The sequence below is a fragment of the Mirounga leonina genome, unplaced genomic scaffold (genome assembly GCF_011800145.1).
Source record: "Mirounga leonina isolate KUSES-001 unplaced genomic scaffold, KU_Mleo_1.0 Mir_153, whole genome shotgun sequence".
In the NCBI taxonomy this organism is placed as follows: domain Eukaryota; kingdom Metazoa; phylum Chordata; class Mammalia; order Carnivora; family Phocidae; genus Mirounga; species Mirounga leonina.
The window spans coordinates 37,373,723-37,398,428 of NW_023270387.1; the positions used below are offsets into that span (position 1 = coordinate 37,373,723).

Genomic DNA, 24,706 nt, shown 5'->3' on the forward strand with positions numbered 1-24,706 from the left:
GACTCGATCCCAGGACCCTGGGATCATGACCTGAGCCGAAGGCAGACGCTTAACGACTGAGCCACCCAGGCCCCCTCCAGTATACAATATTTTTATTATTTTCTAGATTTCTGCAATTTTAGTTTGTGGGTTGGAGGCAGGTTTTTTTTTTAATTATCATTAATTACTAATTTTATTCATGGCAATTAGACTGTATAATACCCTTTACTATTTAGAACTTAGTTGATGTTTTTCTTAGCACCCCATGATGTATTAGTTAAACATTTCATGAGGTCTTGAAAAGTCTGTATTTATTTTCAGAGTATAGAGTTCAACATACATCAGTTAGATCTGTTTTATTAATTATGTAATTTAAGTCTCCTTTTTCCCTTTAAGTGTACTTTTTAAAAAGTACAGCTGGTTCTTGTTATTTCTTTATGTTCTATGTCACTGCAAACACTAACCTAGTGAATACTGAACCGTATTGCTCCTAGGGGAAATAACAGGATTGGGTTCCTGCCAACTACTGGTTATAGCATTTTTATCCCGAGTAGTACATAACCTTTTTCATGTGTATTTCTGTTTTAATATATAGTTGAGTCATTAACATTGAACTTAGAGCCAGCAACCCTATAATCTTGCCTGAATGAAGCTTATCTCACACACCTATTTCATCTGTAAGGCATATCACAGCCTTCTTGCACTTGGGAGTACTGGACAGCACTTCAGCTACACTGAATCACTGACTAAACACACAAAAATGTGAAAAACATGGCACTAAATATGCCACAGAAAGGACACTTGTTTAAAGTGTGAGATTTGAAACAGAAAGGCTGAGTGTTCCATTCTTCATCTTCATCTGGGAATGTGTGTGTCAAGAGACTCGGAATTTTGGAGTGCCTGGGTGGCTCAGATGGTTAGGCATCTGCCTTCGGCTCAGGTCATGATCCCAGGGTCCTGGGATCAAGTCCTGCATCAGGCTCCCTGCTTAGCGGGGAGCCTGCTTCTCCCTCTGCCACTCCCCCTGCTTGTGCTCTCTCTCTCTCTCTCTGTGTGTATCAAATAAATAAATAAGTAAAATCTAAAAAAAAAAAAAAAGAGACTCGGAATTTTTACCACTGCACTGGTCCACAGATGACTGCAAAAGTATCAGGAATATTGTTCTGGGGTTTACAGATAAATTTTGGTAAGTAGGTGATTTGCAGATATAGAATCTGGGAATAATGAGGATTGACGATACTTCATCTGGGACAAGAAAAATGAGTTGAAATCTTTCTGCGATTTTTTCTTTTCTTTTTTTTTTTTTTTTTTTTAAGATTTTATTGTCAGAGAGAGAGAGAGAGCGCGCGCGCGCGCAGGGGGAGCGGCAGGCAGAGGGAGAAGCAGGCTCCCTGCTGGGCAAGGAGCCCTTTGCGGGACTCCATCCCAGGACCCTGGGATCATGACCTGAGCTGAAGGCAGATGCTTAACCGACTGAACCACCCAGGCATCCCTTTTTCTTTTTCTTCTTTGTTATGTTCCCTGAAGTTTTTTTCTTTTTACATGGTAATGCCATGCTGAGCCCTTCATGCTGGGATTTTGCTGTTACTTCCTTTAAGCTGAAATCATCATCATACAGCTGGATTATCTCCCACCTCCCACTTCATTCCTACTTCTACCCTACGTGCTTTCTTCTCATCTCCTCATTTAGTCCTGCCTCTCTTTACTTCATGGTATCAAGAGAGCTCAGAAATGCTCTACCCACCTATTCTTAGTCCTGGAATTTTTTATTCCAAGCAAGAGAGACTATAGTCATGGTCCCTTTGGATATATAGATCAATTTTAGAGAGCTCTGTACTGCCTAAGACTCTTTTCTACCTTGTTCCTTAGGTCAGATCTTCATTATATCCATTAACTCTTCAGAACTTTTGTGTTTAGAAGTTGGAGCTATTTTCTCATCATGTTCATTTCTGTTCTCCTTACTACAGTTTGATTAGTTTAAGGGAAGAGCTCAGAGCAACATTGCTTTTATTTTATTTTTAATCAAAAAATCTGTATTCATTTCAGAGTTAAAATATTTCATTAAGTCTCAAACTTGTCTTTTCTCGGCAGTTTCTTATCAAATTAAAGTTTGTGGCATATTGTGCTCGCTTCGGCAGCACATATACTAAAGTTTGTGGCATATTCTTGGTCCTAAGCTTTTTATTCTTTCCCAGGCCTTCAATTATTATATTCTACTTAATTCTTTTAATCTTTTTTTTTTTTTTAAAGCTTTTGTATAGTTATTTATTTGAGAGCAGAAGGACAGGGACAAGCAGACTCCAGACTAAGTGCAGAGCCTGATGCAGGGCTTGATCTCACAACCCTGAGATCTCAACCTGAGCCAAAATCAAGAGTCGGACCCTTAACCAACTGAACCATCCAGGCGCCCCTCTTTTTATCTTTTTATTCTTAATTCTACTTAATTTTTTTAAGAGATGATTGCTCATAATTTTCTGATTACAGAGTAATATTTTAGAAAAACTATATAGTAGAAAATTTATCCTATTTGTGAATAAAGAAGAAAACGAGCACCCTAAAATTTCATCACCCAGAGATAACAGACATTTTTTGTAAGCATTTTTCTTGTCACTTATTAAGAGCCCATTGTACAGAGTAGCTCAAATGATGACAGTCTCTTACAAATGGTGATGTCGAATTAGGGGCGATTGCTAATATTCTTACCAGTTCTAAAAGTTTTGATTCTGTGGAATTTTATCGTTCTCAGCACAGCTTTTCAAAAGGTCTCATTTTCCAGATAGTATGGCAGATTGATCTGACAAATTGTAGGAATTGAATTTGACAGACAGGGGAGGGGAGTTGTCCTGCTTGGCATTTTTATAGCATGATTAGTGAAAAATAATAGTGTAGACAGTTTGGCAATAGTGCATGTTATCTGAATGACCAGATCAATGACTTAGGATGCTGTATTACCTACTAGTGTGTATTTTCTCCTCTTTCCCTCTCAGGCTATGACAAGGGCCAGAGCCCTCAGATCTCAGTCTGAGGACTCTGCTTCTGCCTTTAGTGCTGAGGACCTTATGAGTATAGATTTGGCAGAACAGATGGCTGAGGACTCTGATGAGGACATCACAGCAGCAGCCAGCAGAGGAGGAGGCCGAGGAAGAGGCCGCCGAGGAGGAAGAGGACAGAACTCAGCCTGGAGAGGGGGGTCTCAGAGAGGAAGAGGTTAGCACTCGGTACCAGCTTGCACACACATTCAGACTTGGCAGCTGAACGGGACACACAGGATCGTATTCCTATCGTCAGAATTAAGTGTTGCTATCTTCTAAAATTTTGTGTTTATAATGCATAAAGCCAGTCTTTAATATAGTCCTGACATGTATGTTTACTTAAATAGATTTTAATGGCCATGTGCACATAATGTTTTAATGACTTTTTTTTTTAAGATTTTTTGTTATTTATTATTTGACAGGGGGAGAGAGAGACAGTGAGAGAGGGAACACAGGCAGGGGGAGTGGGAGAGGAAGAAGCAGGCTTCCCGTGGAGCAGGGAACCTGACGCAGGGCTCGATCCCAATCATGACCTGAGCTGAAGGCAGACGCTTAACAACTGAGCCACCCAGACGCCCCTGTTTTAATGACTCTTAACATATTTTTTTAAGAACTTCACTACGCTCCTCACACAGTACCTTTTGGGTACATTTAATGTCATATTTACTCTCACACCTATAAAATAATGGGCAGATATGAGCTGCTAAGGAAAATGGCTATCTAATGACCATTGGCAGCAGGAAGAAACTCCAGGTCATAAACATTATTTTTGTTACTGTCATAAGATACAAATGCCCTTATTTTTATAAAGTGGCTTCATAAAATTTGTTCAAAAAGAATACTACCCTAAAACAATTTGATTTCTTAAAGCAGTCATAAACATTAATTGCCATCATTGTATTTAACGTGGGACTATTGTCATTGAATAATCCAAATAATAGAAAATTGGCCATCCAGTGACTTCCTGATGCATTGTATGACTTCGTTTCTAGGAATATTTTTAAATTGTTTTTATTAAATATTTATCCATTGGAATTTTAAGCTGGTAAAATAGTACTTAAAAGTTAAAAATTTCCAGGGAAAGAGATCCTCATCCTCTAGTGATAATTTATTTTCATTATCCTTACGTTTACAAAATGTTTCCTTAAATTTTGATTGGAAGAGTATGAACCAAATGTGGTGTAAGTATGGTTTTTGAAAAGTGATTAGACTATGTGTTTCTTGTTATATATGTCTTTGACTTTTTATACATAAACTATGTTTTGATGTAACTTTTTTTACATTTCATTTTGGCATTGTCTTAAAAAAAAAAACCTTGGCTACTGATACAATTGTATAGTGACTGCTCATTATTCTAACAATAGGCACTGGTCTAGAGACTTCTACTCGAAGCAGAAGTTCAAAGGCCACTATGTCAACACCTAGAAACATGTCTATTATAGATGGTGAGTATGGGTTGCAAATGATTTTCTAGCAGTTATTTATAAATCCCAACATAGGAAGACCTAGGAAATCCTCATTAGGAAACCTCATTGGTTTGTGTTGCCATTGTTGGGGGGTCAAAAGGGTTATTAGCATTACAAGATAAATTCTTCTTTAAAAGGTCTTTGCCATTCATCAGAGTTACTGAAAAGGGTGAATCTTAAAAAGTATTTTTTATAATCCCTTACTTTTAGACAGATTTGATTATTTCCTGTTTATAAAGAGACCCTGAAGGCAGAAAAATGAGTCAGTTGGTCAATATGTCAACAATGATCAAGAAAGAACCACTTCTTAATATAGTGTTTACTTTCTTAAGCTTCTTTTCTCCAGCTCTGTGGTTAGCACAAGAAAGTCTGTGATCTGTATTTAAGATAATACTCATAATAGCCAATGTCTATGAAAGAGTTAACTGCATGCTTCCCAAAGCTCTGTGGTTAGATACTTATGTTATCCCTGTTTTACAGAAAAGGGATCTGAGGCTTTGAAAAGATAGGCAGTTTACCCATGGTCTCACAGCTAGTAAATTTTAGAACTTGGGTTAATCCCACATTCCCTAGACTCCAGAACCAGTGGTTAACCACTATATAGTTGATCCTTGAACAGAGTGGGTTTGAACTGTGCAGGTCCACTTAATAAGTGGGTTTTTTTCCAATAAATTACAGTACTGTAAATGTATTTTCCCTTCCATATGAAAAATATGATTTTCTTAACATTTTCTTTTCTTGAGCTTACTTTGTTGTAAGAACACAGTATATAAACAACATACAAAATAAGTGTTAATCAGCTGTTTATGTTGTCAGTAAGGCTTCCAATAAATAATAGGCTATTAGTAGTTAAGTTTTGGGGGAGTTAGAAGAAGTTACATGGGGATTTTTGGACTTTGCAGGGGTCAGTGCCCCTAACCCCTGAATTCAAGGGTCAACTGTACTGCTAGTTTCCAGAGCAAGATAAGATTAGAGACCTAGCTACTGGTTCTCAGTAGAGAGGTCTTTGCATTGTACAGAATAACCTATCGAATTAATGTGAAGATAGAGTAAACCGCCCGGAAGGAAGTGAATTGTGACACCATCAGAGGAAGTCTTGGACATTTATTGGATGGCAACTGACATTGGAGGAAGGATACAAACATCAAATCCAATAAATGACTCTTATTTGTTGTTGTTGTTTTAGTGTTCAACAATTTATCAGTTGCGTAAATCCAATAAATGACTCCTAAAGAAACTTTTTTAAAAAAAATTTTTAATAATTTTTTAAAAATATTTTATTTATTTGACAGAGACAGCGAGAGAGGGATCACAAGCAGGCGGAGTGGCAGAGGGAGAAGCAGGCTTCCTGCTGAGCAGGGAGCCGGATGCGAGGCTCGATCCCAGGACCCTGGGATCATGACCCGAGCTGAAGGCAGACGCTTAACGACTGAGCCACCCAGGCGCCCCTTAAAGAAACTTCTTATCAAGAGTTCTGGGGGCACCTGAGTGGCTCAGCCGGTTAAGCGTCCGGCTCTTGATCTCAGCTCAAGTCTTGATCTCGAGGTTGTGAGTTCAAGCCCCATGTTGGGCATGGAGCCTACTTGAAAAAATAATAATATTTTTTGAAAAGTTCTGTTTTGTATTTTTACTCTGGTTATTTAGTACTTGAGGAGAGCCAGCTAAGATTCTTATCTTGACTTCAAAAGCATGTTGTCTTTTAGGAAATGACGTCCAAAAAGGTGCTCTTCCATTCTTGGCAGGAGTAAGATAAAAGCAGAGAAGGGGAAAAATAGGCACCATAGAAAGGATCTAGGCAGAGTTCAACATGGAAAAAAAACCTTGTGAGTTTTAACAAGTCACTCAGACTCCTAAGTTTGTTTCCATAATAGACTGTACATAGTGGGTTGTTCTGAAGATGAGAGGCAGAGAGTCTGGCACATAGTAGGCCTTTACAAAATGTTTGTTATAAAAAAAAAAAAGAAAAGAAAAAACAGGGAGATAGAAAAGCAAAGTGAAAAAAAATATGTACACTTCCAGGTTAAGTCACCAGAAGTTGGTTAGCATTGACACAAAGGCATACCTACCTTTACCTTAACCCAAACTGCCTTTTTTCGTCCTGGCTTAACTATTTTATGTGAAGCTTTCCTTGCCACAAATGGGCAGAATTAATCACTTAAAGTGAGTCTTTGGGCTTCCATTTTGTTGTTGAGAAATGAGCTATTAGTTAAGCTTGCTTTTTTTTTTTTTTGAAGTAGTCTCTTTTTCCTCCAGCTGGCTGTCTTTGGTGTTCTGCAGTTTCACTGATGAATCTAGATATGAGATTCTTTTTTTTATCCTGCTTAGGATTTATTGGGCTTCATGAAACTGTGAATTGGTGTCTTTCATCACTCCTAGAAAATCCTTTCCCTTTAGATAATACCTCTGTGCTCTTTTTCTCCTCCCTTCAGAGTCTTCAGTTAAATAAATGTAAGATTCACTCTGTCCTCCCGGGACTATTAATCTCTTGTATTTTCCCTTGTTTTATCTTCCTGTGTTATATTGATCTTCTAAGAAATTCACCCATCTGTTGTTTTTTTTTTAAGTAAACTCTAACCCCAACATGGGGTTCAAACCCATGACCCCAAGATCAGATGTCGCTTTTTCTACGGACTGAGCCAAGCAGGCCCCCATGCCCATCTATTCTTAAAACTGTCCTTTGAATTTTTTATTTTCATTGTTTTTGGTGGGGGTAGAAATTCCACTTAGTTCTTTTGAAATACACTGTGTGATTTTAAAAATTCCCTGCAGATGTTTTTAAGCCTCTCTGTAATTTTGTGTGTGCCTAGTAAGGATATTTGTTCTGTTAGTCTTTGTCTAATAACCCAGTGTCTAAATGTCTGGCGTCTTTTTATTGTCCGTTTCTGATTTCTGTTTCTGTTGGTTCTCATTTACAGTGACTTGTTTCCTTGCGTGTTTCATTATCTGTTGTCCGTAAGAAATGATCAGCAGGAATAATTTGAGATTAGGGATGAAGTTAAGTTGCCCCAGAGTTGATTCATATTTGTTTCTCCAGGCTTCTAGGGGCACCACACGTCTTAGGCCACATAAAACTACATTTAAACTTGTGACTTGAGGTTTGACCAGCTGATAATGTACTTGCAAAATCCTGTTTACATCTGCTTCTCTCCTTAACCACTGGGGTCCCAGCTTAAGGTAGGGAGGAAATGCATCAGGTCCCTTACTTTGAGCAGGCCTTGACCTGTGTTAGCTCTTACCCTCTCTCTACAGAACTGTCAAAACAGTATGAACATTTGTCCAGATCAGCAGGTCCCCAGGGAAAAGGATTCTGCTTGCCTCTCTAAGTTTGAGCTTTTCTTCTGTTTTGGCCTGTTAATTCTTTATGTGATCAACTCAGTGCCACTAGAATTTTTTTTTATATGTTTGATGAAGCAATTTGGGTAGCTTTGAGCAGCAGTGTTTATCTGAAAACCTAGACCACAGTAAACAAATACAGAGCTTTTTATCTTTATTTTCTTTCTTTAAAACTCACATGTGGCTGCCTCCTTTGCATCTAGAACTTTATATCTCATAGGGTTTTTTGTGAGCATTTTTTTTCCACTTTCTGCCCTCAGCTCCTTTCAGAACTGCTATGCCTGTGAGACCTTTCACAGACATTCTTTCATGAGTCCTCTTCTGTTATCCATTGATAATGTGCAATAAAGCTGTTTGTATAGAGAAGACAAGAGACCAGTTCAGCACTTTAAAATGTTCACAAATAACCCTTCTTTTACAAGTAATAATACTCATTTGTAAAAAGTAAGCCAAATTAATATGAAACTTAGGATTTCCTGAATTATGTGTAGGAAAAAATCTAATTGTGGTGCCTTTGCAGCAGATGGTGTGGTTAAGAACCTGGGCTTTGGAGTCAGACCTGGTATGGTCGGCCAGCTCTTCACTGGCTAGTTCCACGCCCTTACACCGCAAGCACCAGCAGAACAGGGGTGGAGTCATTCTTTTTCATCATTTCATCATGGTGTCCGTAGTGCCTGGCTATAGTAGATGCTTATTAAATACTTGAGAATGGCTGAATAAAAGTTACTTAGAAGTTGGATAGCATAAAGGTTAAAAGCATGGTTCTAAAGTCAGCCATTGGTTTGAATTCTGACTCCTTGATTTACTAGTTCTGTGTCCTTTTGGGCTTTCCATCTTCAGTGTCCTCATCTGTAAGTGGGCTGACAATTGCATTTATCTCATTGGGTTATTTTGAGGATTGATGAGAAGATACACGTGGACTATTTGGCATAGTATATACACATATTAAGCCGCCAGTAAGTGTAAACTGTTTCTTTCTATTCTATAAGCTTCAGATCCTTAGCTATAAAATTGGCAGTGTAGTACGGACTCCACAGAGTAGTTACAAGTATCAGTTGAACTTATGGGTATACATTACTTAGCACAGGACTTAGTAAGAATCCAAACAATGATTGCTGCTATTAGTACTAGTGGCAGTGTTTAAGATAAACTTATGAAAATGGATGTTTTATAAATATTTGTCTAAATTTATCTTTTATCTAAATTCATTTGGTCAAATGGTTTACAGCTGAACTATCTCTAACATTGGGACTTTTTTGAAAAGTGAAATAGACTTTTTAACACATACATGTAAAACATTTTTATTAGGTTGGATTTGGTGTTAAGTCTCTGACAAAATAACCATGGGGTACTAACTATAGCTACTGTAATGTTGGGACAAAAGCACCTTTAAAACTGAAACTTCCAAACCCCTATTGTAAATGGAAGTATGAAGAAAGCTATAACGGTACAATTCTACCATTATCAAGCCCTGTGGAGTGTAGAGATTTATTGTTGTACTGGAATTTTATTGGAAACAATAGATATTACACTTCCAGCCAGCAGCAATTGTAAATAATAGTTGACAGCCCAAATTTTTCCCTTGAAGTTTGTCTGCAGAGGGTGGTGAGTAAGTGAATAGTCCCCCTGAAGGCTCTGTGATTGCGCGTGGTTTACTGTCATGGCGGCCACTGCCGCATCTACGGCTACTGCTGCTAGCTACATTATTTGAATACCTGCTACTTCTAGGCACGTGGCAGAATTATTTCCATTAACCACCTCTTTTTATCTTTTCAGCAATTTTCTGCATGAATTATTAACACTATTTTATGATGTAGGAAAGACGTTAGGGTTTGAGGCCAACGGCCAAGAAAGAATTCTTGGGACGTCTTTGATGCAAAAAGATGGTTTTATTAAAGCACAGGGACAGGACCCGTGGGCAGAAAGAGCTGCACGGAGGTCATGAGGAGCGGCCCATTATATCCTTCCAAGTTGGGAGGGGGTTGAGGATAGTGTAAGCCTCCCAGGTATTTTGGAAACAAGGTTTCCAGGATCCTGAGGGGGCTAGCTATTGTTAGGAAAGGTCATTTATTACTGTTTAGTAAAAAGTCCGTCATGAGACCCTTCAGATGTATATCGGTGGGTCATATACTTAGGGGATGATTGTCAACATGTATTTTGGGGGTTAGAGATAAAGGAAGTTTTCTTTTTTTTTTTTTTTAAGATTTTATTTATTTGACAGAGACACAGTGAGAGAGGGAACACAAGCAGGGGGAGTGGGAGAGGGAGAAGCAGGCTTCCCGTGGAGCAGGGAGCCTGATGCGGGGCTCGATCCCAGGACCCTGGGATTATGACCTGAGCCGAAGGCAGACGCTTAACGGCTGAGCCACCCAGGCGCCCCTAAAGGAAGTTTTCAAAGGAATTTTTTTTATATGTTAAAGTGGACTTACAGGATCCTGGGGTTGAGCTAAGATTGCCCTTTGCCCTTAGCAAAGTATCAACTTCAAGGCAGTTGAGTCCCTAGAGGAATGTCACTCTGCCTGTTTCAAGGACTTGTCAATGGGCTCTAGGTAGTAAGGAAACTTAGTAATTTTTCTTTTGCCTTTGTTTCCCACATCATTTTATAGGTGGGGAAATTGAGACTTAACAAAGCCAAGGAGCTTGGCTCTGGTCACCCAGCTAGTCAGTCAAAATGAGTTTAACTCTACAACCACCATACTGTATTGCCTTCCTAACAGACCTCAGTGCTTATTTTTCTGATAAAGTTAATTTCTCTCACTGACATTTGTTGGGGATAAAAAGAAAGGAAGGTTTGGTTTGTTTTTGTTTGTTATGGGAGGGCTCGTCAGGATCTGAGAGTTTGAGGAGTCAATTAGTGAATAATTATTGAGCAGAAATATTCTTTAAGAGTCATGATAGCTGATTTTTTTATTCAGTTGCCCTGTTTAGCCTTTTGCGTAGAGTTAGGATGTGAGGCCCTAGTAATTGAGTAGAGTGGATAAAAACTTTGCTTCTGCCCTTAATCTCTCCTCTCAGATAGACATCACAAGACTGGGAATAGACCTGGAATAGGAAAAATGAATAAATCATAAATTTAGGCTAGATAGAACAATTCCTTAGTTTCCAGACTATGAAAATTTTGGACTTTGGGTTTCTTTGAGCTTTTGACTTTTTCAAGACCTCTGTCTTTTTTTTCTCCTCTTGCCCTGTTCAGTTTGGGGGTTGTCTTGGGGGAAAACATTGTTTTATATTAAGAAACTGGTAAGGCTTAAGAGAAAATAAAACTCTTAATTGGCAGTTTGAAATTTATTCTAGATTTTAAATATTCTACACCCAATTCAGTATGGGGGGTAGTGGGGGGTTACCTCACCCCACTAAGCAATTCTTGGACATCAGCTGGGTTTCCTACAATTCGACTCAATTCTGACACTGTCTATCCAGAGGTAGCATTAGATTCCACAGGGTTAAGGGCTGAGTTCCACAAGATTGCCTCCTTCCATTTCAGAGGCTAATCACAAACTAGCTGTGCTTCTGACTGGCTATCAATCAGTTTCCCCTAATTCCCTCTTTGGGTTTAATTAATTTCCTGGGGCGGCTCACAGAACTCAGGAAACTAGTTTATTCACTAAATTTATTGGTTTATTACAAAGGATACAAATCAGCAGCCAAGTAAAGAGATACAAAAGCTAAGGTCGCAAACAAAGAAATTGTATCTTCAGAGAGTTTGGGGGCCAGCACCCTGGCATATGGAAGCATTCTGGTTCACCACCTCTAAGCTTGCCGAACCCTTCCTTTGGGTTTCTGTGGCAGCTTCATTACCATTAATTGATTGAATCATTGGCTATTGGCGATTGATTCAACCTCCTGTCTCTGTGGAAATCATGGGGTGGGACTGAGTTCCAACCTTCATTTCCAATTTCCTGGTTGGTTCCCCTGGCAACCAGCCCCAGTTTTAGGTTTGGTCCAAAAGTCACTTCATTAACATAACAAAAGTCACTTTCCTGGCTCTTAGTACTTAGGAATTTCCTAGGGTTTTAGGAGCTCTGCCAGAAATGGGGACCAAGACCAAACATATTTCTTATTATAAGATCATAGTGTCATTGTTTTGACTTGGGGGAAAATAAAGGGTTAGCTAAACTTCATGTTTCTAAGTTTTTAAAGCTAAAATGTAAGGATTTAAAGGAAGTGTTATCATAGCATAAAAGATACACTGTTTTCTAGGATTTCCTCTGGACTCTTCCTTTGATATGGCTAACAAAGTAGAGGAGAATAAGAAAGCTCTTCCTGGAACCATAGGGTTCGTAATATAGCCACAGGGAATGGTACTTTCAACTGTAAGAGAAAGAAGCATATATTTGGGGTTTAATCCATTAGATGGTCAGATTTTTATCCTTCATGTAGTTTCTATAAAATACTTTTAGTGTAGGTATATTTATGAGTGTTACCTGTTATTATACTTGAATAAGCCAGGAAATCAGGAGACTGGCAGCTAGGCATTGATTTATTTGAACATATATTTCCACCTCCCTTTAGATTTTAAAAAATATAAATGTTTTATAATTGGCCATCATGATTTTTGCAGATAGAGCTTACAAGATCTTTAGCTAACAATATGTACAAATTTTTTTCAGTTATTTTAAGAAAAACATAATAGATGTTTATTCTTTCACATTATAGCCTTTAAATCTTCAAGACAGCAGCCGTCCCGAAATGTTGCTGCTAAGAATTATTCAGAGGTAAGATAAGAAGTTTTATAGTTGTGTGTTAATAATTTATACTCCCTGCATTATGAATTGTCAATTCTTTAATCTACAAAGTAAATAAAAGAAGGAAAAGTGGGAAGCATTAAAGCTGGAGAGAATTTTATGGATTATCGAGACTGAGGGCTTCTAGGATTTTTGTTTTCTTTAAATACTGTATCTCATGATTAGAAATCTATAAATGTATGTTTACAGTAATATTTTCAAGGATAACAGTGTTGAGCCAAAAAGGTCCATGCATGGAATATTAATATTGAAGATTGGAGTTCAGTGCGTATAGAAGTCTTACTTAAATCTGGTTTCCTTTTGTTATTTATCCTCTCATAATACTGTGGCTTGTTCACTGATGGCTGGAGCTAGACTCAAGACAAACTAAGCAGCTAGAATGTAAGGACCTCTGTCTTAAGCTCTAGATTTAACATAGGCCCTCTGCACTTCCTTTGGATTCCAAGATTTTATATGGGCTTGATGCTCCTATTACCTTACTTTCAAGACCCACATGTCTTTACGCCTAAGGCAGTGCTCTTGATTCTGTGTCAGGATTTCTCAGTAGCAGCACTGTTGACTAGGTAAGTCTTGGTTCTCAGTAGCAGCACTGTTGACCAGGTAAGTCTTGGACCAGGTAAGTCTTACTGGGAGGGACTATTGTCTGCATTATAGGGTTTTTTGCAACATCTTATCCCCCACCCTCTAAATGCCAGTAGCAACCCCCCTAATTATGACAATAAAAAATGTCTCCAGACATGTCCGTAAGTTTCCAGAATAATAGTTACTATCACTTACAGTTGAGAATCCATGCTCTATATCAGACCTGCCCCAGTAGTGTTTTTTCAAATTTCATACTTCGTCTCTTGAATATGTGACACAATTGACCCTTTTCCAGGAAACTTCTCTGCTCTGATTCTCATTTTGTCCTTTTATCTCCCTAAACTTCATCTCCCCCCCTACCTGTTGTTGTTGATATGTGGGTGCCAGTGCTAATAACTTTTATCCTGAGCTCCATTTTATTATTTACATTCAACTATTGCCTGCTGTCACTTGCAGATCATCTAAAAGCAAAATTAGCACATCCACAAGGTAGTGTCTTTTCTAGATTTTTCTCTTGTAAGGCAGGAACATGAGTTCAAAAGGAACAAGTTGTGCTAAACTAGCTTTTTTTTTTTCATTCTTTGATTGTGGTTACACAGTGGTAGATTGGAGGAGTGTTGAATACATTTGATTCTTTCAAGGTACATAAGACAATCTTCTGATAGTTTTATGACAAAATGCAGAAATATTGGCCAGATTCATAGCTTCTTGGACAACTGCATTTAACAATTTTTTATTAGTAGTTCAATGTCAGCCTGGAGGGGGAGATCTCAGGTGCTGTTTTTTTCCCTGTTTTGCCCTTGGCTTCATTCGCTAGTTGAAGACATAGCAAATATGTGTATTAAGTGTCAAGATAACACAAAACAGAGAGAGATAAGTAGTATTTTGGATGATAGAACCAAGAATAACAAATATCTCAGGGCTCCTGGGTGGGTTCATTTGGTTAAGCATCTGCCTTTGGCTCAGATCATGATCCCAGACTCTGCTAAACGGGAGCGTGCTTCTCCCTCTGCCTGATACTCCCCCTGCTTGTGCTCTCTCTCTCTGGCAAATAAATAAATAAAATCTTTAAAAAAAAAAAGGAATCACAAATATCTCTACTGGGATCTAAAACTAACAAATGATGTTTAACGGGGATAAATGTAATAGAAAGATAGATATCCAGTACTTCCCACATGGTTTTATACCTAATTTTAAACTGGAAATGGAACACTAATGGTCTGACTCCTCACTAGAACCCAAGAAGTCCGCAGGCACTGTCTGCACATGACGTTGTGTGAGTCATTCACCAGTCTAACTGCATGTTCCTCTAGGTACACCGGCTGCCATGGTGTTCAGGAGAAAAGTGAGCTCAGACATGTATAGAATTGAAGAGTAACATTGGAGGGAAGTCAGGCTAAGCTTCAGGTTTTGTTTTTTGTTTGTTTTTTAAGATTATACATATTTATTTGAGACAGAGAGTGTGCATGAGCAGAAGGGAGGGAGGGAGGGGCAGAGGGAGAAGGAGAAGCAGACTCCCTGCTGAGCAGGGAGTCTAATGAGGTGGGACTCGATCCCACGATCCTGAGATACTGAGATACTGAGATCATGACCTGAGCCAAAGGCAGACGCTTAACCCACTGAACCACCCAGAGGCCCAAAGCTTCAGTTTTAACAATTGGTTTCTGCCCCCTTTTTTCTGACTTTTTTTTTTTTTTTTGTATATTTGAAAATTTTTTTTTGAGATTCAGCTATTTATTTTTATTCAGATAAATTCCATTCCCATAAAAACTATTCCGTTTTGTTTTTCCCTTAGGTGATTGAGGTGGATGAGTCAGATTTGGAAGAAGACATTTTTCCTACCACTTCAAAAACAGAACAGAGGTAGGTGCAGTGATTTTCTGCAAGAAGAAACATCTGAAAAAATTTAAAATTATCCAGAATTCTACCTATATGTTTTTCTGTGCCATAGAAGTTTAATAGATTTATTTTCAACTGGTCAAGTAAATAGAGAAGTGAAAAACAGAGCAAAGGCTAGTTCACAGAGGTGATGCAGCATTCTTGCAGGTGTTTTTCAATGAAACTTAACCTGTAATTTATTTCCTTTTGCCTTTATTACTCAAGAATTTTCCTGATGGAGTTCTGTGTTCTCTCTAATTAACAGAAAATAGTTTTGTATTTTTTTTAATACTTGATTTCAGCTTCTCTTCTTCATTATCACATTTTTACATACTGAGTTACACAGGGTGCTGTGCTGAATGAACACTAAAGAGAGGATCACATTGGCTCTTCCTGCCTTTGGAGCACTTGTATGCTTTTTCTCGTCCCTTTTGGTTTTTGCCATTTTTGCTATTACTGTAAAGCTTGGCTTGACGCACTATTAGTATTTCTGTGTTAGTATTTTAGATGGACACTGCTTAACTGAAGCTCAGTTAATGAAAATTTCTACTTAAGAAGATTTTTCACCTGATTGCTTTTTAACTCAAAATAATCTTCATGCCAAAGTAACCCATGTTGGGGTGGCCTGCCATTGGCCCCTACAAAATTATCAGGGTGCAGCAATAAAGAGTAATGTCACAGGCCACAGACATCTGCTTTGAAAGGGAGATCAGGGAAGGCGTCTGCGGAGGTCACGTTTAAGCTGAAATCTTACTGAGAGACTTGACCTTGCAAAAAGCAGAGGGAAAAGCACATATGGAGTCTCTCTCTTTTTTTTTTTTTAGTTTATTTTTTCTTTTTAATTTAAATTCCATTAATTAACATATAATGTATTATTGATTTCAGAGGTACAGGTCTGTGATTCATCAGTCTTAATATAACACCCAGTGTTCATTACATCACATGCCCTCCCCAGTGTCCATTCCCAGTTACCCCATTCCCCCACCTCCCTCCCCTCCAGCAATCCTCAGTTTGTTTCCTATGATTAAGAGTCTCTTAGGGTTTGTCTCCGTCTCTGATGTCATCTTGTTTTATTTTTTCCTCTCTTCCCCTGTGATCCTTTGTTTTGTTTCTTAAATTCCACATGGGTGAGATCATATGATAATAGTCTTTCTCTGATTGACTTATTTCACTTAGCATAATATCCTCTACTTCCATCCACGTCATTGCAAATGGCAAGATTTCATTTTTTTTTTTTTTTGATGGCCGATAGTATTCCATATACTACTCTATATATAGGTGGTATACATATATACCACCTCTTCTTTATCCACTCATCTGTCAATGGACATCTGGGCTCTTTCCATAGTTTGGCTATTGTGAACATTGCTGCCATAAACATTGGAGTGCAGGTGCCCCTTCAGATCACGGTGCCCCTTCAGATCACTGTATTTGTATCTTTGTAAATATATATATATTTGTAAATACCTAGTAGTGCAATTGCTGGGTTATAAGGTAGCTCTGTTTTTAATTTCTTGAGGAAACTCCATACTGTTTTCCAGAGTGGCTGCACACCAGTTTGCATTCCCAACAGTGTAGGAGGGTTCCCCTTTCTCCACATCCTTGCCAACATATGTCATTTCCTGACGTGTTAATTTTAGCCATTCTGACCCGTGTGAGGTGGTATCTCATTGTGGTTTTGACTTGTATTTCCCTGATGCTGAGTGATGTTGAGCATTTTTTCATGTGTCTGTTGGTCATTTGTATGTCTTCTTTGGAGAAATGTCTTTTCATGTCTTCTGCCCATTTCTTGACTGGATTTTTTGTTTTTTGGGTGTTGAGTGATAAGTTCTTTATAGGTTTTGGATACTAGCCCTTTATCTGATAAGTCATTTACAAATATCTTCTCCCATTCTGTAGGTTGTCTTTTGGTTTTGTTGACTATTTCCTTTGCTGTGCAAAAGCTTTTTATCCTGATGAAGTCCCAGTAGTTCATTTTTGCTTTGGTTTCCCTTGCCTCTGGAGACAAGAAGTCTAGCACGAAGTTGCTGCGGCCAAGGTCACAGAGGTTGCTGCCTCTGTTCTCCTCTAGTATTTTGATGGATTCCTGCCTCATATTTAGGTCTTTCATCCTATATTGAGTCCTATATTAATCAGGCCTCCTTTGGTTCTTTGGTCCAGTAGAAACCTAACTCACATTTGCTTAGGGAAAAGGAGTTTTATTGAAGGAATATCAGAATATGTCCATTGAAGGAAGAGAGAGTCCCTTTCGTACTTGTTGGGTCATTTTTGTCTTTGTGAGTGAAAACACACACAAACAAGAACAGGTGTAGCTTTCTGAGGTTTTTTCCCCCAGTTGTGCCTCAGTAGTTGAGAGGAATGTAGAACTTTAGCTTGCATGAGGTCCTTATTTTTCATTATTGGAACTAATGAAAATACTATTTTAGTATGTTTGACATATATTTTAAGGGTATTAAAGAAAAATACCTTGATTTTGTTACCATTTGGGGTTGTCTGCTTTTCAGTAGAATAAATGTCTATTGCTTTCTTACTTACTCATGAGGTAATAAGAATAACTGAGTTGTTTATTCTTCTGAGCCTTTACATGCTCACATGCACCCCAGGAGGGGGATGAAACTATAACTACATTATCCTCATTTTTCCCTTGGAAGAAAGTGAGGCACTTGGAAGAAAGTAGGTGAAGTGACTTACCTACGGTGACTCAGCTAGTCACACATCCAGGCATTCTGCTCCAGACCTGTCTCTGCTGTTGCTTCGTAGCATAATAGATTCACCTCTCAAACCATTGCGCAGGCAATAAGAACCATTTAAATGATGAAAGGCAATTTAGAAATTAACATTTTAGCAGCAGATCTGAAATCAGCCACTGTAGATTTGTAGTTTCTGATGACAGCAACCGAATGACACAATTTAGGCGGGTTTTGAAGAATTATTTACTAATGGCATGGTTTGTATGGTTATTTTGATTATTTACGGTACTTAAGCCCTGCAGCTTGCTAGGTATGGTCCTTGTACAAGTTTTTTTACTTCTCTCTGCCTCAGTATCCTCATTTTGTAAAAGGAATATAATAATATTTACACCATAGGGTTATGAGATTTAAGTGGGTTAATATTTATAAAGTGCTAATAAGTACAGTGCGTGACACACAGTAACAGCTCTGTGTTTGTTAAATAAATTAAATAACAGGCTAGGGAAAATAGAGCAAGAATAATAGGAGGAATGGTAAGCAATAAAAGCATTAATATGCCCGGCAGGTAACGTGAAAAAGGAAGTAACTTCCAGTTGTAAAACTCCCTTCTGCCAGACAGGTAACAGAAAGCCTACTTTTCCCTGGAAAAGTTGTCCAAACTTTGTCCTTGCACCTTGGAGTGGTGGGGAACTCACATTTTTGCGGCACCTGTTACATGCTGTATACAATATAAAGCCAATTTAACATGTTACCTTGTGCTTAGAACACTGCTACAATGGACTTCTTGGCTGAACATCTCTAGACGGGACCTCTAATTTATGACCCCAAATGATATCTGAACAAAAAGGTAGAAAATTTACAGCCCTTGGCGCTCAGTTTGACACACCCTATTTATTTTAGCCATCCTCATGAAGCTAATCAAATTAAACCCTTTCTCATATCCAGGACAAGGCCCATTTATTCGACCCAGCAATCAAAACGATAAAACCATTTCTTTCCCTTCCCACTGTTGATTTCTAAGGATAAGGGATCCTTTGCAGATGAGATCTGTAGGTCTGTGGGGTTTCCCGATGCAGAACTTAGGACTCTTGCTATGATCAGATGAGCCACTGTCCCTCAGAGATAACTGGCTTGTTTCTGGGTCCTTTTGGTTATTTGGGGAGTCATCAGAAGCAGAGTCAGGTCTCAGTGGGTGTTTCCTTCCGTAAACCACCCCCTTTGCCCAACCCCCAAGAAGAACACATTCACTTAACTTTGCCACCTTGGCACTGTGGCTTTATGCTCTTAATGATCTACTTCTTCCTATCACAGATAGAAACAAGTCAACAACTGACCAGTTCCTGCTTAGGTCAAGTATAGGGAGATGGGCACGCCCCAGATGGATCACTTGATAAATTTCCTTGATCTCTACTTTTAAAGCCTTGTTGCCCATCAAGTTTGCTTGATAGATCCTCCTGTCCTTTACTCTTATGTAGATGAACCTGTGGTTTTTTTCTTTCCTTCTGACACATGAGCTCTTGATTCTCAACCTACTTGTCCAGACAAGACCTTCAGACATACTTCTCTTGCTGTAACATCCCAAAGCATGGTAATAAATTATTAGCTAAGAATTTACAAATGCTGCTTTCATTTAAGACAGGAGTCAGCAAACTTTCTGAAAGGGCCAGATAATAAATATTTTAGGCTTTGCAGACCAAGAGGCAAAATTGAGGATATCATGTAGGTATTTGTATAACCATTTAAATGTACCCCATTTCAAAGTGGGAAAACCATTCTTAGTGGCAGTAAAAAATCAGGCAGGCTGGATAGGCTGCAGTGGCCTGATCTAAGAGGATTTAGAATTCCTGCTGATAAAAAGACATACAAATACGAGTTCGATTACCACAAGTTAAGCTTCGTAAGGATGGATCATGATCTTGTTCGCTGATATTTCCCAGGGCCTATCAGAGTACCTGGAAAAGAGCAAGCACTCAGTATATATTTGCTATTTGATTTGGATTGAACACGAATAATACGAACAGTGAGGTAACCCTAGAAAGCAGTGAGCCTCCCCTGAAATCTCTTTATCTTGTTACGGAAACATAACTGGTATTTAAATACAAATATTTCAGTGTTACAGTTTTCAGGAGTGGGGCATGATAGTAGATGCATGTTAATATATGCTAAGCACTATAATAATAAGCAAGGATCAGTGTAGTATTGAATATATGTCAGGCACTGATCTAGTATATTAACACAGTAGATGTCTAAAACATTATTATTATCCTCATTTTATGGATGAGGAAATTGAGGCAGAGACCTAAGTAACTTGCCTGAAGCCACATAGCTAGCAAAGACAAAACTGGAATTCAGACCCTGGCCCTAGAGTCCTTTTCCTCACCATTAAGTTTTTACTAACGTAGGTTGAAGGGAATGTATTAGCTATTTTTATTCATGGCTGCTACTAGAATGAAAAATTGAGCTTAAAACGGCTTATGAATTCTCTGGTTCGCTTTCTTTGTTTTTTCCATGTTTCTGCCTCAGGTGGTCAAGCACATCATCATCAAGCAAGCGCATGTCCCAGAGCCAAATAGCTAAAGGGGTTGATTTTGAATCAGATGAGGTAATAAAGTAATATTGTTAAATCTTCATCAATTTTTAGCTGTTTATAAAATTTAAATAAGGACTGCTAAGCTAGTTGCTGGAAATTATTTTTTTTAAATACTTACATTGATAACTTCCTTTGAACTGTACTTAATGTTAAGAGTCAACAAGTAGCATTTGTTGAGTAAATGTAAATACTCAGATATGAAAGGCCTGCCAATTTTTAAAATATGATATTCACTCAATTCTTAATTTAATTTGCCCTGTTAATCGTGGATCAGAATAGTTTTTCTCAGCTTCTGTCATTTGTATTTGAAGAAGTGGTGATGATATTCTAGAAGTTTTTAATGTTACTTTAATAAAATATTTATTAAGTACTTACTATATGCTTTACACATTTCATATACAAAAGGGTACATGGTGGTGATTTTCATTTACAGAGAGGTTCAGATATTGACTGAAGGTGACACATGGCAGGACGTATGAAAGAAACTCCAGTTTCTGTCTGGACCAGAAAACTACCAAATCTCTTCTAACCTGAATGAGAAGGAATAGGAAAGAGGCAGACTCAAGACTAGCCTCTTGGCTTTACTCATCCTTTGGTTCAGCTGCGTTAAAGCCTGGCCTTTCCTGTTCCTCCACAGCAGCCAGTTGAAGGGCCTTTTCTAGTTTTTGTTGAATTGCTTTAACATGTTTTTCTTAGCTCTATAACCCCTTTCATTTCTTTATTTTTATTTATTTTGTTTTTTAATTTTTAATTTTAATTTTTACTTATTTTTTTAAAGATTTTATTTATTTATTTGACAGAGAGAGACACAGCGAAAGAGGGAACACAAGCAGGGGGAGTGGGAGAGGGAGAAGCAGACTCCCTGCAGAGCAGGGAGCCCGATGCAAGGCTCGATCCTAGGACCCTGGGACCATGACCTGAGCCGAGGGCAGACGCTTAATGACTAAGCCACTCAGGCGCCCCTTTTTTTAACTTTTTAAAAGATTTTATTTATTTGAGGGAGCGAGTGAGCACAAGCAGGGGAGAGGGGCACAGGGAGAGGAAGAAACAGGCTCCCTGCTGAGCAGGGAGCTGTACCCAGGACCCTGAGATCATGACCTAAGCCAAAGGCAAATGCTTAACCGACTTGAGCCACCCAGGTGCCCCATTTCTTTATTTTTATTTAAAAAGTTTTTTAATTGTGATACAAACATACGGTGTAAAATTTGCCATCTTAGGGGCACCTGGGTGGCTCAGTCCATGAAGCGTCTGCCTTTGGCTCAGGTCATGTTCCCAGGGTCTTGGGATCAAGCCCCACATTGGACTCCCTGCTCAGCAAGGAATCTGCTTCTCCCTTCTCCCTCTCCCTCTGCCCCTGCTCGTGTTCTCTCTCTCACTCTCCTAGTCTCTCTCAGATAAATAAATAAAATCCTTAAAAAAAAAAAAAAAACTTGCCATCTTAAACATTTTTCAGTGTGCAGTGCTCTAGTGTGAGGTATATTCACTTCGTTGTGCAGTAGATCTCCAGAATTTTTTCGTCTTCCAGAATTAAAAATATCCACACATTAAACAACTAACTCCTCATTTCCCTTTCCTCCCAGTCCCTGGTAACCACCATTCTAATTTTTGTCTCTCTGAATCGGACTGCTTTAGATACAGTGCTGTGAGTGGAATCACAGTATTTATCTTTTTAGTGACTGTCTTATGTCACTCAGTATAATGTCCTGCAGGTTCATCCCTGCTACAGCATGTGACTCACACCTTTCATTTTTGGCTTCAGCTGTTGCTGTCATGTTCCTGTATCCCAGCTGTGGTTTTGAACCAGCTTGAGGAGAGGACTCAACAGCAGTTCAGGCTGCAGAGAAGAATGGCAGCATGAGCTCAGTCTCCCTGTGAAATACTCAAGTGTTGCCTGCAGGAGGGAAGCAAGCAGTTGTGGACTCATTTGTTCATTCCAAACATCTAGATAGACATGTTAAATGTTACAGTTAAAGATTTGTATATAGTTCATGTTAACTGCAAAGGAAAACAATGAGCAAATTATTATGCCTCAAGTTGGATTTATCTCTGGTTTTTAATAAGTTCTGCCTTTGTTAATAGCAGAAAATGAATCAATAAATGTGAGTTTGTATTTTTCAAGGCATTCATTTCTCACTAGAGATAGTTAATTTAGCTAACATTTGAATGTGTTGATGGTGATATCACCAACAAAGCTTAACACCAAATAATTATCCCTATTTATCAATGTCTTAAACATAAATCACGGGTGCCTGAGTAGCTCAGTCAGTTAAGTGTCTGCTCAGGTCATGATCCCAGGGTTCTGCATCGGGCTCCCTGCTCAGTGGGGAGCCTGCTTCTCCCTCTCCCTCTGCCACTCCCCCTACTTGTGCTCTCTTGCTCTCTCTCCCTCTCAAATAAATTAATTAAAAAAGAAAAAGAAAAAATTTACAGGCAAATTTGCTTTCCCTGAATATTTAACTAGAGAATATGTAAGAATCAATTTTAAGTTATCCTCATCTAAATTTTATAATTTGGGCTTATCTGAGATTTGTTAATTTTCCTACTCTTTAAGCAAACTGCTAATTCTAATATCTGATACTCTTGTCTGCTCTTATATGCATATAATCTTCAGCCTCATTCCAGCATGAGAACTCTTTCATACGGCTTCTTTTTCCAGAAAGAGATTTGAAAGATTTTGATTTGCTTGGTGCTTTTTGCAGCAGTCTGAGAGTAGCTGTCTGCTGCTGGCATGAAATGGGTACCAGGAAATAAGAATTATAGCTATTTCTGAGTTAGGTCATGTGCCTTCATTATTTTGCGGGGTGAGTTTCCAGAACATTAGGTAACACGAGTAATAAAATGTAATTGGAAGAAAACCTATTCAAAAAGCAAACAGAAATGACTTGAAGAGTATTAATTTTCCTGGCTTACCCATACCTTATTTTCCTTTATTAAGGTCAGTAATTGAGAGAAGTGTATATGGTATATATTGTAGGGATACACACATGCACATATATATATATCAGGATCAATTATTTTCAGTGCTTCCTAAGAATTTAATTGACTTACTTCCACGGTGAAATAGCTACTAGGGAAGGGAGGAAAAGATAAATGAACAGACTATTCATATTCATAAAGGAAATGGAAAAATGAAAGTCTACGTCTTGTGAAAGGAGGAAATGGCTTTTACTGGTATTGTTGTTTACCCATGAGCATGTCTATCTTGTCTGAGTGAAGCATGGAACGGTCACTCACGTAACATTTGTATGTCATTTCAGGATGACGATGACGATCCTTTTATGAACATAAGTTCTTTAAGAAGAAACAGAAGATAATATATTTAATATAACTTTGAAGTTTTCAAGATTCAGGAAAAATCAAAACATTGCAAGCTAAGAGTTTACAGTTTTTTAAAGTATTGCTGTTAACTACAGAATTTGTAAGAGACTTAACAGGGAAATTTAATGTATAAGAATTTATGTTTTTGAGTATCATTTCCTGAACATGACTCCTTTGAGCAGCTTCCCAGCTCAAGAACATACAGAATAACATTGGCTCTCCTTATTTTTTTAATCTAGTTGTTAACATTACCTGGGGCTGCTCTATAAAATCAGAATGTTATTTTCTTCACATACATTAGTGTATGTCGTACTGAATGAGGGCTTTGCTTAAATACCATTCTTGAGAGTAAGGATTAAAAGAAATCTATAACTATATGTTTCTGCTTCATGATCAAAGACTATGACTATTTTAATGTAGTTACGTTTAGCCGAAGTTGAGGAAAAGAGCTTATAAAATTTGACCCCTTTATAATTTTACTAATTTCTAGAGATTCTGGATTTCCTGAAGGTAAAATAATCTTTGTGAAACTGTGCCTAAGCTCGCTCGCTGTTCATTACTCTGTATTGTTCTTTTTCTAAAGCTTGTGGTAGTTCAGCCACTGAGACTTTGAATGTTAGAAGTACCTTATGCTTTGAATAATTAGACATATTTGTATTAAAAAATAGAAAAATCTTGGAATTATTAAGCTTTTGATTTTAGTTGTAGCAGATTTTTAAAAGATTGTGTTCCCACTGGGTTCCCATTAGTCATTTTCTTCATTCTTTATGGTTCTCTCTTCTCTTACTCTAGAGCTCTCTCATTTATTTCTACAAGGAAAAGTGTTAAAAAAAAAAAAAAAAAAACCTATTCCTAACTGTATTTTTCTTAGAAAATATTGAAGAACTTTTTCAGATAGAGTGATCAGTTGAGCATTATATTAGATTAAGATATTGAAATACAATTTCTGTGGACTCTCAATGCCAAAATTTCATATTAATAATGTTTTATCTTAACATCGGACATGCCCAGTTCCAGAATTCTTAGTGAAGCAGCTTTGTCAAGTCCATATTTTCTCCCATCCAAGTACTGGCCAGGCCTGACCTTGCTTAGC

The 24,706-nt window shown here is 38.1% G+C and overlaps 1 protein-coding gene across 2 annotated transcripts in view; it reads left to right on the forward strand.

The window, feature by feature from the left end:
* Positions 1 to 24,294, forward strand: part of MRE11 (MRE11 homolog, double strand break repair nuclease) — a 72,304-nt gene extending 48,010 nt beyond the window's left edge. For both annotated transcript variants that reach the window (XM_035009369.1, XM_035009368.1), the window contains exons 15-20: positions 2,967 to 3,186; positions 4,376 to 4,456; positions 12,467 to 12,525; positions 14,933 to 15,000; positions 20,229 to 20,307; positions 23,553 to 24,294. In XM_035009369.1, the coding sequence (XP_034865260.1) occupies positions 2,967 to 3,186; positions 4,376 to 4,456; positions 12,467 to 12,525; positions 14,933 to 15,000; positions 20,229 to 20,307; positions 23,553 to 23,609 (564 nt within the window). In that variant the 3' untranslated portion in view covers positions 23,610 to 24,294. The remainder of the gene's footprint in view (positions 1 to 2,966; positions 3,187 to 4,375; positions 4,457 to 12,466; positions 12,526 to 14,932; positions 15,001 to 20,228; positions 20,308 to 23,552) is intronic.
* The last annotated feature ends 412 nt before the right edge of the window (positions 24,295 to 24,706 follow it).